At 38.7% G+C, this 18,265-nt stretch overlaps 1 protein-coding gene across 1 annotated transcript in view; it reads left to right on the top strand.

The window, feature by feature from the left end:
- Window positions 1-17,883, top strand: part of Pdk3 (pyruvate dehydrogenase kinase 3) — a 97,861-nt gene extending 79,978 nt beyond the window's left edge. The window contains exons 7-12 of the mRNA XM_004669996.2: window positions 1,157-1,233; window positions 2,584-2,685; window positions 3,244-3,354; window positions 8,689-8,802; window positions 10,864-11,003; window positions 17,206-17,883. Coding sequence (XP_004670053.1) covers window positions 1,157-1,233; window positions 2,584-2,685; window positions 3,244-3,354; window positions 8,689-8,802; window positions 10,864-11,003; window positions 17,206-17,236 — 575 coding nt within the window. The 3' untranslated portion in view covers window positions 17,237-17,883. The remainder of the gene's footprint in view (window positions 1-1,156; window positions 1,234-2,583; window positions 2,686-3,243; window positions 3,355-8,688; window positions 8,803-10,863; window positions 11,004-17,205) is intronic.
- The last annotated feature ends 382 nt before the right edge of the window (window positions 17,884-18,265 follow it).

The raw sequence follows: 18,265 nt of genomic DNA, 5'->3' as shown, positions 1-18,265 counted from the left end.
TGTCAATTATTTTATTAGAGAAAGGACTTAGGTTGGAGTTACAACATGGGTGTGTGCGTGTGTTCTACTTGAGAAAGTTCTTGTGGCTTAAATATCTCAAGTAATTTTACCTCAGAGAAAGGACTATATTCTGTGTCTCCTCCCTTCCTCATGCTGTTTTTAGTGTTTAACATGTGATTCAGTTTCCCAGATTTTCCTCAGAAGATCTTTTATTCAAGGAGAAAAGACTGTAGAACTCTAGGGGTTTAGTTGCTAGTATAATGTTATATGAACTTTATGGTCGACTTTACAGTATGCCTTGGTTGTCTTAACAATGGTGTTTAATACTGCTTCTGTCAGTCTTTTATTTGTCTCTGTGATAATGAATAACAACTTAAGGGAAGAAGGGTTTATTTAGGTTCACAATTTTAGATGTTTCAGTCCATGGTCTTTTGGCTCCATTGTTTTGTACTTGTTGAGGCATACTGTCGTGGTAGCAGGACAGTGTGATGCTATTCACTTCACATCAGCCACGGCATACGGCAAAAAAGGGGCTGGGAACAAGATGCAACCTTAGCAACCTGTGTCCTGCAGTCAGGCCCCGTCCTCCACCTCCCAATAATGCCATTTAATTATGACCCCATCAGTGGATTGATTATTGACTGGATCAGAGTTCTCTTGATACATTCACTTTCCCAAATCCCATCAACTGGCAACTGGTCAAGCCTATAACATATGAGTCTTCAGGAGATAGTTCAATTCAAACTGTAATGTTTCTGTTAAGTCCAGTTCATTAGTCCTTTTCCTTTGTATCTTATTCCCCCAAATGACTACTGGGGTCAGTGGCAGGTCTGGCCCCTCAATTTGAAAAATGCCAAGTGATATTTGGATGCCTTTATGAATGTTTATAACATCATGCCACAGGTGGTAACATTTCAATTTTGCTCAATTAATTTCAAAAGGCTTGAGTGATTTGCCCAAGATCACAAAGGAACTGGAATTCACCCAAAGTTTTGACTTTGAAGCATGCATTTTTGTTCATCATGCCTCTAGACATGGGGCTGTATATTAGCTTTCTATAAAGTTCTATTTTATGGGAAAGTCGAATGCAAGCATCATTTTTGGTTTTCTTCTAGTTAGAGTCCTTATTCATTGATGGTTTTGTCTCTGTTTTCAGCCAAATCACCAGACAAACCTATTCAGGTCGTTTATGTGCCCTCACATCTGTTTCATATGCTATTTGAGTTGTTCAAGGTAAGTGGAATTTAAAAACATGGAAGGAAGCCTTCATTTTAAATTACTTTGATTCTGGGCATAATGGATTCATTAGATTAGCATAAGAAAAAGGTTTTGCATAACCATTTTAAAAATTCTATTTCTGATATCCTGTGGGCTTTATAATTTGTACACTGTGAGATGAAAAATTGCTGTGTACAGTATAGTTTTGTGAATATAGTATATATTGATTTTGAAACTCAATAGTACTTAAATGACTTTACATAAAATCCATACTGTTTTTCCTTCAGTTATGAGGTTAGAGATGCTTTTTAGTTTTCAAACCTAGAAAAGGTTTGATTTGGAGGTAGCAAAACAAAAACATGTTTGTACATAGCTGTGCTTCTGAGCATTGACCTTGCTGATATATTAGTTGTTTGAATCCTGGGAGATTTCTGTAACAGTCCCACTGTCCAAATCAATTCAGAAGATCTGACAAAGGTAGAAGAGAAAAACGTGGAGCCTGGACCAAAAAGTACAAAACAAAACTCTTTTCAGTCTCTCTGTGGCCCACACTGTTGCTTTTGTTCCCCAGTAGCTAGTGGAGTTACAGTAGCCAGGTTACAGGGACAGTGTGTTGGAGCTCATTCATCTCTTCTAGTGCATAAAACAAACAAAAAAAAAATTTGAACACCTGAAAAATCAGCTCTGCGGATTTGCTTCCAAAAGTGAGAATGTTACTGATGTAACACTAAGGTGGGGATGGGCATTTGGTTGTGAACTTTGTTCAGCAGCTGTGGCTTTTTCAGAATTTATTTTTAACTGGTATTTCTCCTGTTTTCAGCCCAATGATTAATTTTCGTGGAAAGCTTTTTTTGCCTTCTTTAGAGGAAAAGTGTTCCATAAATGCAACTGATAAATAGGATTTAAAGTGCACAAATCAGTCTCTGCAGCCTCATCACATGTGATAAAAACATTCCTCTGAGTTGAGTTGAATAATTTAGAAACCATAAAGCCAAAAGAAAAATGGAATGAAAGAAAAAATAAAAACTGAGCATGTGGCTAAAGCAAGATGTAAAATTAAGCATCAGGAAAATTTTCTTTGATATGAACACATGTTTATCCAAGCTCTTGATGGGGAAAATGCCCCATAAACCCAAACTGATATTAGCCCTACAAAATAGTTGTTGGATATAAGTAATCTTGTGTGTTTCTTTTTTTAAAACATTGTGGGGCTGGGAGTGTAGCTGGGGGAACAGTTCATGCTTTGCATGTGTAAGACCCTGAGTTCCATCACTAGTACCAGAATCAGTCGATAAATTTAATTTAATTGTAGTTTGGAAGTTGGCAGTTTTTTTTTTTTTTTTCAAAAAGGCCTTATTATTTTAGAATTCAATGAGAGCAACAGTAGAACTGTACGAAGATAGAAAAGAGCGCTACCCAGCTGTTAAAACCCTTGTTACTTTGGGTAAAGAAGACTTGTCCATTAAGGTAACTGCTTTATTATTTGCACATGTACTAACTACCAGTCGATTTAATAGTATGTAAACATTGAGAATTCAGTGTCCCTCTGAAAGAAAATTGACATTTAGCAAGTGTGTTATTTCTAAGTACAGTTGTGTATTAATGCTTCAATCACCACTGAACTGACAGTGGTGCCCATGAGAGTCTATTGCCTAGTGACATTGTAGCTAGTTTAGTTAACATAAACCCACGCTATGATATTTACATGATGATCTCACTTAGTAACATCATCTCTCAGAATGTATCCTGTCAGTAAGTGACGCATGACTGTATTGTGCTGAACTCTTGGCATGTTACTCATTGAAACTTAAGTAAGAAAGATCTCGAGCCCAGGCCTGTCAGGTTCTCCTGCAGTCCTCTGCCTCCTTTGTTTATACCACTTCCAAAGGAGCCAAATGTCTATGGGACCTCAAAGCCCTTATACATTTTAGAGCCCCCTAGTGTATACTTTACTTAATGAACTCATTTCATCCTGGTAAGCATAAATTGACTCCTCTTTTCTTTTTAACATTTTGTACATTACAGATAAGTGACCTAGGGGGTGGAGTCCCACTTCGAAAAATAGACCGGCTTTTTAACTACATGTACTCAACTGCCCCTCGACCTAGCCTAGAGCCTACAAGAGCTGCCCCCTTGGTATGTATGGCAAACTGCTGTGAAAGGAAATGTCATTAGCATGGGGTGCAAAGCTGCCCACTTGCCCAGGTGGTTGCACTAGTCTTGCCCTGTATGGTTGAAAGGAGGGAGACCTTTTTGCCTTGGCCACTTCTTTGTGAGTTCTATGATCTTAGAGTTTTTCTCTAATTGTCTAAGAAACGCTTTGAGGTGAGTGCTTCACTCCAAAGTACAGAGAAAAAGCATTTCACTGTGGTAAGGTTGCTACTGGTGGGCCATTTACATCCTAGCGCCACCCTTGGAGAGGTGGAAGCTACCAGTGGGTGAGCAGAGGGACATGTAGGGTGTGTGCCTTCAGCTAGGTCCTGGACACTTGGGTGCTGCAGACCATAGAGGCCTGAGTCATCTGTAGCCTTTGGATATCCACCATCAAATTTGTTTATATAATTAAAATGTTTAATTATGAAAACATTAAAATGTTCACATTAAATAACCTAAGTACAGAACATAGGTGGTATATGCATTTTCAGAGCTTTTTCTGTAGCACTCTGGAAATAACCTTCAGCCCTATTAAGGCAGTGAGAAAAGCCTCTGGTTACCATGGCAGCATTAAGATCCTGGTAGGGCCACACTTTCTTTCCCCGCTGAGTGTTTCTAATTGACAAACAACAATTGAACCCTTTGTCATTAAACACAGCAACGTATCTATCAGTCTGCAAAATGGCTCAGGGTATAAATTAAGTTTCATTTTAAAGTCCTACCTAACTGATAAGCACCTAAGATTATATTTTATTTGTATGAATAAAATCAAACACTTTGCATCGTTATTTGAGGCAGAATTTGTTAACTCAGCATGTGGAAAACAGAAGAAGTCATTTATATACGATTCAAGAGAATTCTTAAAAGATCAATTTGGGAAGGTAGTGCCTTGGCCAGGTTCTGGTATCTGCTGAAGTTAATATCAGAAGAAAAAAAGACCCTACAAACAAATCTTGCATCTTTCCTGGTTGTGTAAAAAGAATACAAATGATGTATCCCAGGTCTTAAAAATAGTATCCTAAAGAATGGAAGAGAACTTTAAATATTTATCCACCTTCCCATTATGTAGATACGGAACTGAGGTTAGTTAGCAAAGCCAATTAAGGATAGAGCTGGCACGGCCCTGGCTATGTCTGTGTTCTTCCCAGTACACTCTGTAGCTTCTCCTTTGGAACAAATGCTTCCACTGGCATTTCTGTCAGTTAGTAAACTGCCCTCAGTTTTTTGTTTGTTTGTTTGTTTTTGTGTTTTTTGAGGTAGGGTCTCACTCTAGCTCAGGCTGACCTGGAATTTACTGTATAGTCTCAGGGTGGCCTCGAACTTACAGTGATCCTCCCACCTCTGCCTCCTGAGTGCTGGGATCAAAGGTGTGCACCACCATACCCAGCTCGCCCTCAGTTTTAAAGTGAATACACAGATACATACTGGTAGAAAAAGAATTTCCTGTCCCAGTGGCTTAGTTTTACACAGCTGTGTATATTGCAATGAGTGTATTATGCCAGAAAAAGACATGTTTGTGTCTTTCCACAATGCCATAGTTTTTGAATAACAATAAATTCACAGGCTACATCAGTTGCTTTCATTGGCTGCATTTTGTTAAGTAGTCCTTATTTCCCTTGATAATTGGCCAAGGCAACACATGTTCTTTTATTTCTATCTTAATTATTAATACTCACTCTTAGATCACACATTACATATCATGATAATCATATATCTATATGTATATATGTAAGTTGCAGAATGGCTACAGAAGGGTTAAAGAGGCTTCAACAGAATTCAGTGGGTTTAAAGAGACCTTGCTAGAGGCTGATCAGATGCAAAGAGAATCATGGCAGTTGGTTACATATTAAGGAGCCCAGCTGGAAAGCTCTGCTGGGGGTGACCAGAGCTGCTGCCAGGTCACTGAGCTGTGGGACCATGCAGCCATCAGAGTTGAGTTAAACTGTAGTGGCATAGGATGCCAGGGGCAAAGTGCAGGACTTTGGAGGCTTAGGACCAGTCAGGCAATTAAAGTCGGCTATGTCAGCAGTAGAGACCAAGTTGAGGTAAAGGCCCAGGGACAGTCAAGAGTTCTGTGCTTGTTGGTTCTTTGACACACACACTGGGTGGTCAGATGACAGGTCTGGGGGGGGGGTCATTGCCATCATAGTGTCTAGATTAGGGTGTTGTACCCTTCTTTGGTCTGGTATGTTTGATAGATCCCTGGGCCTCATTTTGCTAATATGACTTTAATATGCCCATGTGCTCCTATGTTCTCAATCTCCTCTGATAAGTTTATGGGTGAGGCCTTTTTCTGTGTCTTGTGGGTGGTGCTGGACACGCACAGTGAGGCACAGGGTCATCCTGCTTCTGCTATTGCCCTCAAAATGGAGCTAGATGTTGTGCTGTAAAACAGAATCACCCAGGGCAAGACACAGCCCAAAAGCCACTGCTTTGCACAATACGGAGTAATTCAGAGCGGAGCACAGCTGGATCTCCACATGTATGCCTTGCTTTCTTTTTCTATACTTTTTGGTGCATCTTCCAGGTATCTTGTTGACCCTTTGGCGCTTAGGGAAACCATGACTGAACTTTACTAGATCAAGGTAGAGGCCTCTTTACTGATTGCTTCAGGCTCTAGGCTCCCCTGCCTCCTCATAGGGACTGCTATCATCTCTACTGTGCTCCACTGAGGATAGGATCTGGGCCTTGCTTTGAGGCAGATGGCAGATTTCTTTGGGTCTTTTCCTGGAGTACAATAGTTTCTTTGGCATGGTTACTTCAGTCAGTACTACAAGATATATCCTCTCTACTTCTGGACACATTCAATCAGATCTGGAACCCTTAAGTAACTGAGTACACTGTTTCTTCTGTCCTTTCACTTAGACACAACCTTGAGGAAATGAGGTGAGAGGCCAGAAAATGGCAGAAATTCATGTACTTTGGTAATCATGGTAGTCATAATACCAGCCTCCATTTCACTATATGTTTTTATTATATCATCCTTATAACAGCTTGGAGGTGAGCTGTTCATAGTAAATAAGTGCTAAGTAATATATAGTAAGTAAACAAGTAAGTAACAGCTTGGAAGTGAGCTGTTCATTTACTGTAAACAAGTAAATCTTGTTCATAGATTTACGTAGAGGTGATGAAGGTTGCTGGTATAGAATCCCCTCTACCTACCCATATGTACCACAAAAGTTATTGAATTTAGTCTGTTGTTCTTATTCTTATCAGTATCTGAGCCCCTTATGAAAAATACCTGTAAATAGTTAGGTGTGCTGACTCACAACATTTTTTTTTCAAGGTAGGGTCTCACTCTAGCTCAGGCTGATCTAGAATTCACTATGTGGTCTCAAGGTGGCCTTGAATTCATGGTGATCCTCCTATCTCTGCCTCCCCAAGTGCTGGGATTAAAGGTATGCACCACCATGCCTGGCTGACTCACAATTTTTTAATCCCAGAATTTGGGAGGCTGAGGAGGATTACCATGAGTTTGAAGCTAGCCTGGGCTGCAGAGGGAGTTCCAGGTCAGCATGAACTATCGTGAGACCCTTCCTCAAATCAAAACAAAAACCCTGTTGTTAACTGGCAGTTTGATGACATAAAAATATAGGAAGGTATTAGATTGTTTTTTTTTTCTAAAAATATGTACTACCATCTGTCAACATACAGTAGCATTTCCATAACCTTAGGAAGGCGCCTCTAAGAAAATCATCTTCTGTTCAGTGTTTTGGCTTTACTATTGGTAGACTTCAACTCCTAAACTATTAATTCTCACTGGAGACATCAAGAAGATCTGATTAAATAGAACTTTGAAATGAATGTGGTTTTGTTTTGTCATCAGATCAAATTCCACATGATTTAGGATTCACTATTAAAAGGTAACCCTTAGGACTAGGAATGTAGCCAGTGGTAAAATATTTGCCTAGCATGCACAAAGCCTTGGGTTTGATCTTCAAAACCACATAAACCAGGTGTAGTAATGCATACCTGTAATCCCAGCACTCTGGAAGCAGAGGCATGAAGGCCAGAAGTTCACGCTCATCCTTGGCTACATAGTGATTTTGAGGCCAGCCACATGACACCTTGTTTCACAAAAAAATATATTGTTTCACAAAAAATTAAATATATAAGCATTATTTATATATAACATATAGAATACATATGTGAATGTATTTGCTGCCACTGAATTTACACTTAAAAATGTTGACATTAGGGCTGGAGAGATGGCTTAGCAGTTAAGCACTTGCCTATGAAGCCTAAGGACCCCGGTTCGAGGCTCAATTCCCCAGGACCCATGTTAGCCAGATGCACAAGAGGGTACACACATCTGGAGTTCGTTTGCAGTGGCTGGAGGCCCTGGCGTGCCCCCCAGCCTCTTTCTCTGTCTCTTTCAAATAAATAAAAATAAAAAAATTTAAAAAACTATTGACATTAAATTCTATATTGCAAATAGTTTATAACAGCAAAAAGATATAAAGCTGTTAATCATAGAATAACTGTCAATATTTTATATCAATGAGGAAAATAATACAATGTTTACTATATGTTATAAATATATAACATATCTTTATTATATAACATGTAATGAATATATAGTATCACATGACACATAATATACTACTAAGTTATATAACACATTATCTAAAGTAATATCCACAAAGCTATATCAATAGCAATATCTGACTTGGGGAACTACAATGATCTCTCATTTCTTTTTTCACTTACTTATGTTTCCTACTTTGTCTTTCACAATGCACATATACTACCTTTCTACTAACAAAAGGTTTTATTTTTTCAACACAAGGGGACAAGTTATGATATATATTTGTTTCCCATGTACTCTCTGCCCAGCTGAACATGTTCCACCTGCATACAAGCATCTGGCTACCTGTAGCACACAGCTTGGCCACTACCACAAACAAAACAGGAAAAAAAACCCAGGGCTGGGCAGATGGCTCAATCAGTAAAGTGCCTGCCTTGCAAACATGAAGACCTGAGTTTAATCTTCAGAACTCATGTGTAAAACACACACACATCATCATCATCATCAACAACATAAAAAACAGATGTGGTAGCTTGATTTTCTATTCAAATGAAGCCAAAATTTACTTTAAATTGCTAACAAAACCTGTTAGTCAAAATTTGAAATTTTCTGTTGTTATTCAAACTAGTGAAGTGCTTTATTCGGTGTGAAAATAGATTATTTGCCATATATAAACACATACATCATTATCAAGGTTCAGTTATATTTGTTTGATTTAAACATGAATTAAGAATCTAATATGTAGCATTTGTGTCAGTCTCACTCTATTAATTTTCTTTTCTTAATAGGCTGGGTTTGGTTATGGCTTGCCAATTTCTCGACTGTATGCCAGGTATTTTCAGGGTGATCTAAAACTATATTCCATGGAAGGAGTGGGAACTGATGCTGTCATTTATTTGAAGGTATTCCATTTTATTTCTATGAATATAAAAGATACCTACTTGTTAGGTCTAAGTTTCAATAACTAACAAAATAGCACTGTATCATCTTTTACATTCGGCTCTAATTCATTTGCATTTCACATGAAAACCATGCAATATCTCACCCTTGATGTTTATAATTTTTTAAAGCATTTTTATTTATTTATTTAATTGAAAGAGAGAATAGGTGCAACAGGGCCTTCGGCTGCTGCAAATGAACTCCAGATAAATGTGCCACCTTGTGCATCTGGCTTATGTGGGACCTGGGGAATTGAACCTGTGTCCTTTGACTTTGCGGGCAAGCACCTTAGCCACTAAGCCTTCCCTGCAACGCTTATTTAATTTTTTTTTTTTTTTGTGAGATAGGGTCTCACTGTAGCCCAGGCTGACCTGGTACTCTGTAGTCCCAGGCTGGCTTTGAACCTATGGCAATTCTCCTATCTCAGCCTCCCAAGTGCTGGGGCTGAAGGCATGTAACAAACACCATGACTGACTCTTATTAAAAAACAAACAAGGGCTGGAGAGATGGCTTAGCAGTTAAGGCGCTTGCCTGTGAAGCCTAAGGGCCTAGATTCGATTCTTCGGGTTCCACATTAGCCAGATGCACATCGTGGCACATGCATTTGGAGTTCATTTTCAGTGGCTAGAGGTCCTAGTACGCCCATCCTCTCTCTCTCCCCCTCTGTATCTAATAAATAAATAAACAACAATAAAAAACAACAAAAAAACCCTTTTATTTATTTGAGAGAGAATAGGTATGCCAGGGCCTCTAACGGCAGTGTAAAAACTCCAGACATATGCACTACCTTATGCATATGGCTTTCCATGGGTCCTGAGGAATAGAACCTGGGTCCTTTGGCTTTGCAGGCAAGCACCCTAACTGCTAAGCTACCTCTCCAGATCCCATTTCTTTGTTTCTTTTTAAAATATTCATTGATTTATTTGAGAGAAAGAGAGAGGAGAGAGAGAGAGAGAGAGAGAGAGAGAGAGAGAGAGAATAGGGGCACCAGGACCTCTAGCTACTGCATAAGATCTCCAAACACATGTGCAACCTGTGTATCTGGCTTTTTGTGGGTCTTGAGAAATTGAACCTGGGTCCTTTGGCTTTGCAGGCAAGTGCCTTAACCACTAAGCCATCTCTTTAGCCCCCATTTCTTTGGTTTTTAACTTTGCAATATATCTTGCAGATCTTTCCATATCAGTTTATATAAAATTGAACTGAGTTCATGTTTTTAACTGTGGCATAGTGTACTACTATAAGCAATACCATAATTTAATCAATTATTTAAATGCTAATACATCTAAATGACATGCTTCATGTATTTTCAGCCTCTTGCATGCTATACAAGCTCTCCAGCACTGAGTTCCATCCCTAGCCCCTAAATTATGTGATATTTGATATTACTTGATTACATAGGTTTTATAAATCTGGTAAGAATGAAATTTTATTTCTTCTTGGGCCTTTTGGGGTAGCAACTACCTAGTGAACAATAATGTCTGATTTTAGAACATATTGTTAAACCTACTGAATATCTCAAACAGTATTAACTGAATTAAAATGTATTTTGTTCCTGTCATGTGTACTTTAGTACTGATTTTGATTGAATGAGAAAATATTTTGATTAAAAAGCTTTAGGTTGGGGGCTGAAGAGATGGCTTAGTGGTTAAAGCACTTGCCTGTGAAGGCTAAGGACCCAGGTTCAATTCTCCAACTATCCATATAAGCCAGATGCATTAAGTGGCACATGCATCTGGAGTTCGTTTGCAGTGGCTGGAGCCCCTGGCATGCCCATTATCTCTCTCTCTCTCTCTCTGTCTCTTCCTCTCTTTCCCTTTCTCTCTTAAATAAATAAATAAATAATTTTTTAAAAAGCTTTAGGCATTTTTTTCATAGCTACTCTTAAGTAAACCTCTAAAATACAATTTTAATGAAATTACAAAAATGCACTTTATGACTACTGGTGTTTTAAATATTAAAATCTTTGTATTTCATATATGAAAAATAGCATTATGTACCTTTGGTGTATGTATTTTTTCCAATAGGCTCTTTCAAGTGAATCATTTGAGAGGTTGCCAGTTTTCAATAAGTCTGCGTGGCGCCATTATAAGACCACACCTGAGGCTGATGACTGGAGCAATCCCAGCAGTGAACCAAGGGATGCATCAAAGTACAAGGCCAAACAGTAATAAACCATTTTTACTTTCATTATAACATATCTAATATGTCCCGAGAATGTACAAGCCAGGCAGCTGAACAATATTTTACACCAAAAATACTTAGTACTTTGTCATTAGAAAAACAAAGTCATCCCTAGAGAAACAAAGATTGGAACAGACTCTTCATGTCAGGCCAATGGAAACAAGACTTGTTTAGCCAGTGTCACCATTTGAATAAAAGTCCCACTGTTCTGGGAATACTTGCACTGTGAGCAGGGTTTTATCTTGTCCTGAATTTTATTCCCAAAGCAATAAGTTTGCAGTTTGTTTTCATCCTTAAGAGATTGACAGGAAGATGCTTACAGAAATTCTGTGGTGGAGACTGAAAAAATGATGTTAAAATGATCAATCAAGATAAAATATAGTGGCTGGGGAAGTGGCTTAGCAGGTAAGGTGCATGCCTGCAAAGCCTAAGGACTCATATTCAACCCTTTAGATCCCACATAAACCAGAAGCACAAAGTGATGCAAGCACACAAGATTATACAAGATCACACACGCACAACACAAGGGGTGCACATGTCTGGAGTTCAATTTTAGTGGCTGGAGGCCCTGGTATGCCAATTCTCCCCCACCACACACACACTCTCTTGCATAAAAGAGGCCAGTCTGTTTGTCTTGCCTCAAAAAAAAAAAAAAAGAGAGATAAAATATAGTATATCAATACAATGGAATGTTGTTTGGCCTTAAAACGAAGGAAGCTCTGAGAATATGCTTCACTGTTGATGAAACTTGAAGCACAAATACTGTGCTATTTCATTTATATAAGATGCCCAAAGTAATCAAATTCATTGAGTTAGAAAGTATAAGAGTAGATGTCAAGACTTGAGGGAAAGGGAATGCAGAATTGTTAATGGGCACAGAGTTTCTGTTGACAATGATGGAAAAGTTCTTAACAGAGAGAGGTGATATTTGCACAATAGTGTGGATGTACTTGCTCCCATTGAGTTATATTCTTAAAAATAATTGGCAGTAAGTTCTACATTATGTATTAGCATTATTCTATAATATTAAGGAAAATAATCCAATCTTTAGTTTCAGTACTTTTTTTTTAACTTGTCTACCCTTAAGCTCCAACTCTACTAACAAGCATTAAGTTTATGCTTATTCAATTTAAAATAACCTTTTGTACCACTGATGTCCCCGGGACGGCACATGATACTGGTGGTAGGAGGCCACCTCATAGGACATGAGAAGCGACCAAGACACACTGTCAGTCCAGCTGTCTTACTTTTCCATGTCAATAACAGTCATCTCTAAAATTTTCCTTATTTGTCCAAACTGGGACCCATTTCAGGACCGCATAGCACATCTGGGTAGTCTCAAGTTGTTTTTCATCCTAGAAAATAGTGTGAAATGTCCATGTCAATTGCCCTGCAAAATGTCCTCAAAATATTTAGTTTAGTCCTCATGCCCATGTTTACTATAAACTAGGAATTTATTCTAAATGTTCTCTGTGGAACATTTTTTTTTTTGCAGGAATATTCTGTTTGCACTGTTGCAGAGTTATTTGTTAAGACCCATGATATCTAGTTGAGCAACCATCAGAGATATGAAGATAAAACTTAATTTTGGGGCTGGAGAGATGGCTTAGAGGTTAAGCGCTTGCCTGTGAAGGCTAAGGACTCCGGTTCAAGGCTCGATTCCCCAGGACCCACGTTAGCCAGATGCACAAGGGGGCGCACGCATCTGGAGTTCGTTTGCACTGGCTGGAAGCCCTGGCGTGCCCATTCCCTCTCTCTATCTATCTGCCTCTTTCTCTCTCTCTCTCTGTCACTCTCAAATAAATAAATAAAAATGAACCAAAAAATATAAAAAAAAATTTGGTGATGGCTGGCTGACCCTTCCATGTTATACTTTCTCCTTTTCACTTCCTACTCTGTGTGGTATTTTTTGGCACTATAAAAAGTATATACTTACCCATCAGCCACTCATCTAATGGTTTTTTACCCTAGTTGATCATTTTGGCCTAACAAGGATACCCACTTTCACCACTTTTATTCAACACAATATTGGAAGTCCTAGACTGAGCCTTTAGGCAAGAGAAAGAAATAAAGAATACCAAAATTGGAAAGGAGGAAGGCATACTGTCCCATAAATAGTTTTATTAATCTTTGTAAAATGATGTTTTTTTTAATTTTTTTTATTTATTTATTTGAGAGTGACAGACACAGAGAGAAAGACAGATAGAGGGAGAGAGAGAGAATGGGCGCGCCAGGGCTTCCAGCCTCTGCAAACGAACTCCAGACGCGTGCGCTCCCTTGTGCATCTGGCTAACGTGGGACCTGGGGAACCGAGCCTTGAAGCAGGGTCCTTAGGCTTCACAGGCAAGCACTTAACCCCTAAGCCATCTCTCCAGCCCTGATGTTTTTTTTTTAATTAATGCACTTTATGTATTTGTGTGTGTACATGTGTGTGTATGCATGCACACGTGTACATACCAGGGCCTCTTGCCCCTGCAAACGAACACTTTTTGTGTCTAACTTACATGGGTGGCTTTGGAACTGAACCTGAGCTGGCAGGCTTTACAAGCAAGCACCTTTAACCTCTGAGCCATCTCCTAGTCCCATAAAAGATTATGTATTTTTAAATATTTTATTTATTTGAGAGAGAAAGAGGCAGATAGAGAGGGAATGGGCACACCAGGGCCTGTAGCCACTGTAAATGAACTCCAGACACATGCACCACCTTGTGTATCTGACTAATGTGGATACTAGGGAATCAAACCTGGGTCCTTAGGTTTCACAGGCAAGCACCTTAATCACAGCCACCAAGTTAGGTTTTTGTTTTTTTTTTTTTTTTGCTTGTTTGTTTGTTTTGGGTTTTGGTTTTTTGAGGTAGGGTCTTGCTCTGCCTCAGGCTGACCTGGAATTCACTATGTAGTCTCAGAGTGGCCTCAAACTCATGGCAATCCTCCTACCTCTGCCTCGAGTGCTGGGATTAAAGGGTTGCACCACCATGCCCAGCTCCAAGCTACATATTTAAAAAATATTTCTTTAATACCTACTTGCAACATTCACCTATAAAAGGAAGCTTTTTCTCAACTAAGACCATATAGTTTCCTTGAAGTACAGTTCTTTGGATAGATGTTAATTTTTTTCCTTTACATTTAATGGGAAAATTTAATGCCCTGTGATCCATTTTTAAGGCAAGAAGTTGAAGTTAAAGTCACCTTAAAGAATGGTAAAAGAGTTATTTTCAGTCTTTTTAAAACATTATAGATTTAGTAGCATTTCATTGCTTTGATATGTGATACTCAGTTCTTTTATAGAAGTATGACATTTACTAGTAAAGCATACAAATCTTGAGTCTATGGCTAAATGTATTTTTATATCTTTAAAAAAGATTTTTTGTTTATTTTTATTTATTTGAGAGCAACAGACAGAGAGAGAAAGAGGCAGAGAGACAGAGAGAGAATGGGCGTGCCAGGGCCTCCAGCCACTGCAAATGAGCTCCAGGTGTGTGCGCCCCCCTATGCATCTGGCTAACGTGGGTCCTGGGGAATTGAGCCTCGAACTGAGGTCCTTAGGCTTCACAGGCAAGCGTTTAACTGCTAACCCATCTCTCCAGCCCTATTTTTTTATATCTTTTTAAAAATTATTTATTTATTTATTTGAGAGCAACAGACACAGAGAGAAAGACAGATAGAGGGAGAGAGAGAATGGGCGCGCCAGGGCTTCCAGCCTCTGCAAACGAACTCCAGACGCGTGCGCCCCCTTGTGCATCTGGCTAACATGGGACCTGGGGAACCGAGCCTCAAACCGGGGTCCTTAGGCTTCATAGGCAAGCGCTTATCCGCTAAGCCATCTCTCCAGCCCCTATTTTTTTATATCTTTATAGCACACCAAAATACTCCTTTCTAGGCAGAAGGTTCTCCCTTCCCTCTTTACCATATGACAATTTTCTTGACTTTATCACTGGGCATTATCTTTTTAAGCCTAAAACAAAAGGAACATGTAGTATGTACCCTATTTGTGTCTGGACTCCTGTGAAATCCAGCCATGTTACTGCACATAGCACTTGTCCTTTTATGCTGCATAAATTGGTACACCTTTGGATAATGGGAGCTATGTTGGCCCAAGATGATATCTGAAGCTCATCCTTATCCTGGAATCAGCCACTTCCCATTTCCTTACAATGGATATTATAGGGACCCTAATCTCAAAGTTGGGGTACTCAATATATTTTTTCTAAGTCCATTTTCTAGATCAGTGTTCTAGGGTGACACACACATCTGTGCACCTAATATACTCATACTTTGATTCTATTTTAACATTACATTATTTCTCTGAAATATATTTTATTACATATTTCTTCTTACCATAAAAATAATTTACATCTTTAATATAATATTCATCTTTATATAATTTATATAATTTGTCATTATAATGTAATAGACATCTTTAATGTAGAAGAAAGATATTTATATGCAAATATAATTTATATAGCTTTTTAATTTTGTGCTATTATGGTAAGCACTGGTCTTTTCTGATGAGCTACTATAAGGGTAAAGAATATCTATACTGTTTATTATTTTCCCTCAGAGATAGCAGGAGGGGACTTGCCTCCACCACATTACTTATCTCAAATAAGAACTATAAAGGGATTTGGGGGTAATTTTTTCCCCTGGAAGGACATGTGCAATACAAGGCTTAAGTACTTCTCTTTTTCTGTTAGTTAACTTAAACCTCCACCCCACACACATGCCCATTCTCAGCCAAGAATAAACTGATGAGTTTGAAATACTTGTATCTGATCTGTGATTCAATTTTCATTCTCCATGCAAACCAAATATAGCATATTCTGTGACCAGTTAATTCAAACTGCTGCTTGGATAGGTGGAGTAATTTGGGTAGCACAAAAGCCATCTTTTTTTGTAATGCAAAATGGTATTTATTTTGCTCTGCTAAAAGCCATCTCTAATAAAGCCATTTGGGATGTGAAAAGGTTTTAATTTATCCCTGTTTATAAGGTGTTTTTTATTAAAAATAAACTCTTGGTTAAAAGGTTAAAAATTCAGGTGTGGTGGCACAGGGCTGTAATGCCAGGACTGGGGAGGCAAAGGTAGGAGGATTGCTGTGAGTTTGAGGCCAGCCTGAGACATAGTAAACCTCTTCAAGAGCTTAGCACATTGTATACTAATTAAGAACAAGTCTTAATTTCTAACATTTTGTTTGCAAATAAATTTAAGCAAAGTTGAAGTTCTAAAATGGTTAGCTTGATAAATATAATTGTTAAACTTGACAAATGGGATAATTGGTAGAGATCTCGAAAACTGAGCGGGGATGGTAAAGTAGGTAAAATCTAAGAAGAAATATTCTCTAGATAGTTTTAAAAGCTTTTTTAAAAAGCTTTATTGAGACAAATTCATGCACCATCCTTTAAAAACATGTAACTCGTGCTGGAGAGATGGCTTAACGGTTAAGCGCTTGCCTGTGAAGCCTAAAGACCCTGGTTCAATGCTCGATTCCCCAGGACTCACGTTAGCCAGATGCACAAGGGGGCACATGCATCTAGAGTTCAGTGGCTGGAAGTCCTGGTGCACCCACTCTCCTCTATCTCTCTCTCTCTGCCTCTTTCTCTCTCTGCCTGTCGCTCTCAAATAAATAAATAAAAATAAAATAAACAAAAAACTTTAAAAACATATAACTCATATGTTTTTAGTATATTCAGAGTTTTTTAACCCTCACCACTAAGTTTAGAACATTTTTTACGTTAAGAAGAAAGCTCACAGCATTAGCAGTTCTAATCAAGTTTTTTTTGTTCATTTTTTATTTATTTATTTGAGAGCGACAGACACAAGGAGAAAGACAGATAGAGGGAGAGAGAGAGAATGGGCGCGCCAGGGCTTCCAGCCACTGCAAACGAACTCCAGACACATGCGCCCCCTTGTGCATTTGGCTAACGTGACACCTGGGGAACCGAGCCTCGAACCAGGGTCCTTAGGCTTCACAGGCAAGTGCTTAACCACTAAGCCATCTCTCCAGTCCATCTAATCAAGTATTTGACTGAGAGTAAAGAACTGTTGCAAATGTTGCACTAATAATTAAATGGTATTTTCCATAGTGATTATAGGAAATAATTCTGAGTAAAAGGAATGGTTTTTGAATTATCACTGTAACTAAAATAGAAGAAATTATATACTAACTCTGAATTATTTTCTTTATAGGGACAAGATCAAGACTAATAGAACTTTGTAGAACACTGAGTGCTTTGATCCTCTGTGCGAAGAAAGATTACCTTCTGCAAGTCAACTAGAGAAATTTCTTCTACCAACTCTAGAGTGTGGCACATAGTTATCCCCAATGCTTGAATACGTATTTCCTCCATGCAGGCTCCACATTTGCTAGGAGCCCTTCCTGTAGTTACTTTAGTCAGCTCTTCCACTAAGGTAGTAATGAAGTAATTTTTCATGTTATCTTGCTATGGTGGTGGTGGTACCTGTCACAACAGAGCACGAGTCTCCTTAGAGCTCTTGAGTTCATATACTCTCTGTCTCATCATGGAGTTTAGTATCTGAAGTCTTTCCTGTATTCTGAGCTTCTTCTACATTCTGGATGCAGTATATCCTACTACCATATATGTCTCAAACCTCTGAAGAGTGCCTGGGGAGTCTAGAAGCAGAAGGCATCAGCTGAGCACATTTTGAAAATCCAGTCCCAGGACTTTCCTGTCCCACATGCATCCTTCCTCCACTGCGTGATTTAGACTTTTCTACCTTCTATCTGATTGTGTTCTCATTATGAGGTATGGTACTTTTGTTAGATCTTACCCATCTCTGCATCGGGTTTCCATTAAATTTTCGCTTGTATACCTTCATTCCATTTATTAAAGCATTCCAAAAGTTGTCTTGGAATTTTTCACTTAACAACTTGACTTCCAGAGATCTTAAGTGAAAAACTGCCTTCCATTCAATATCAAGCTTGGAAGAGTGGGAAGTGCAGTTTGTTTAATATTTTATTTTTATTCATTTATTTGACAGAGAAAGAGGGAGAGAGAGAGAATGGGCATGCCAGGGCCACCAGCCACTGCAAACAAATTCCATATGCATGCACCCCTTGTGCATCTGGCTAACGTGGGTCCTGGGGTATCAAACCTGGCTCCTTTGACTTTGCAGGCAAATGCCTTAACCACTAAGCCTCCATAAGAGTTCCACAAATCTGATTGTATATCTTTGTCATATTATATTCCTTTGCAATTGTCTAAGGAATTAGAAGTCCCCATGTGAT

This window comes from Jaculus jaculus, chromosome X (genome assembly GCF_020740685.1).
Source record: "Jaculus jaculus isolate mJacJac1 chromosome X, mJacJac1.mat.Y.cur, whole genome shotgun sequence".
NCBI lineage: Eukaryota > Metazoa > Chordata > Mammalia > Rodentia > Dipodidae > Jaculus > Jaculus jaculus.
The sequence above is the reverse complement of the archived record's forward strand: the minus strand, read 5'-3'. Positions and strand labels throughout refer to the sequence as shown.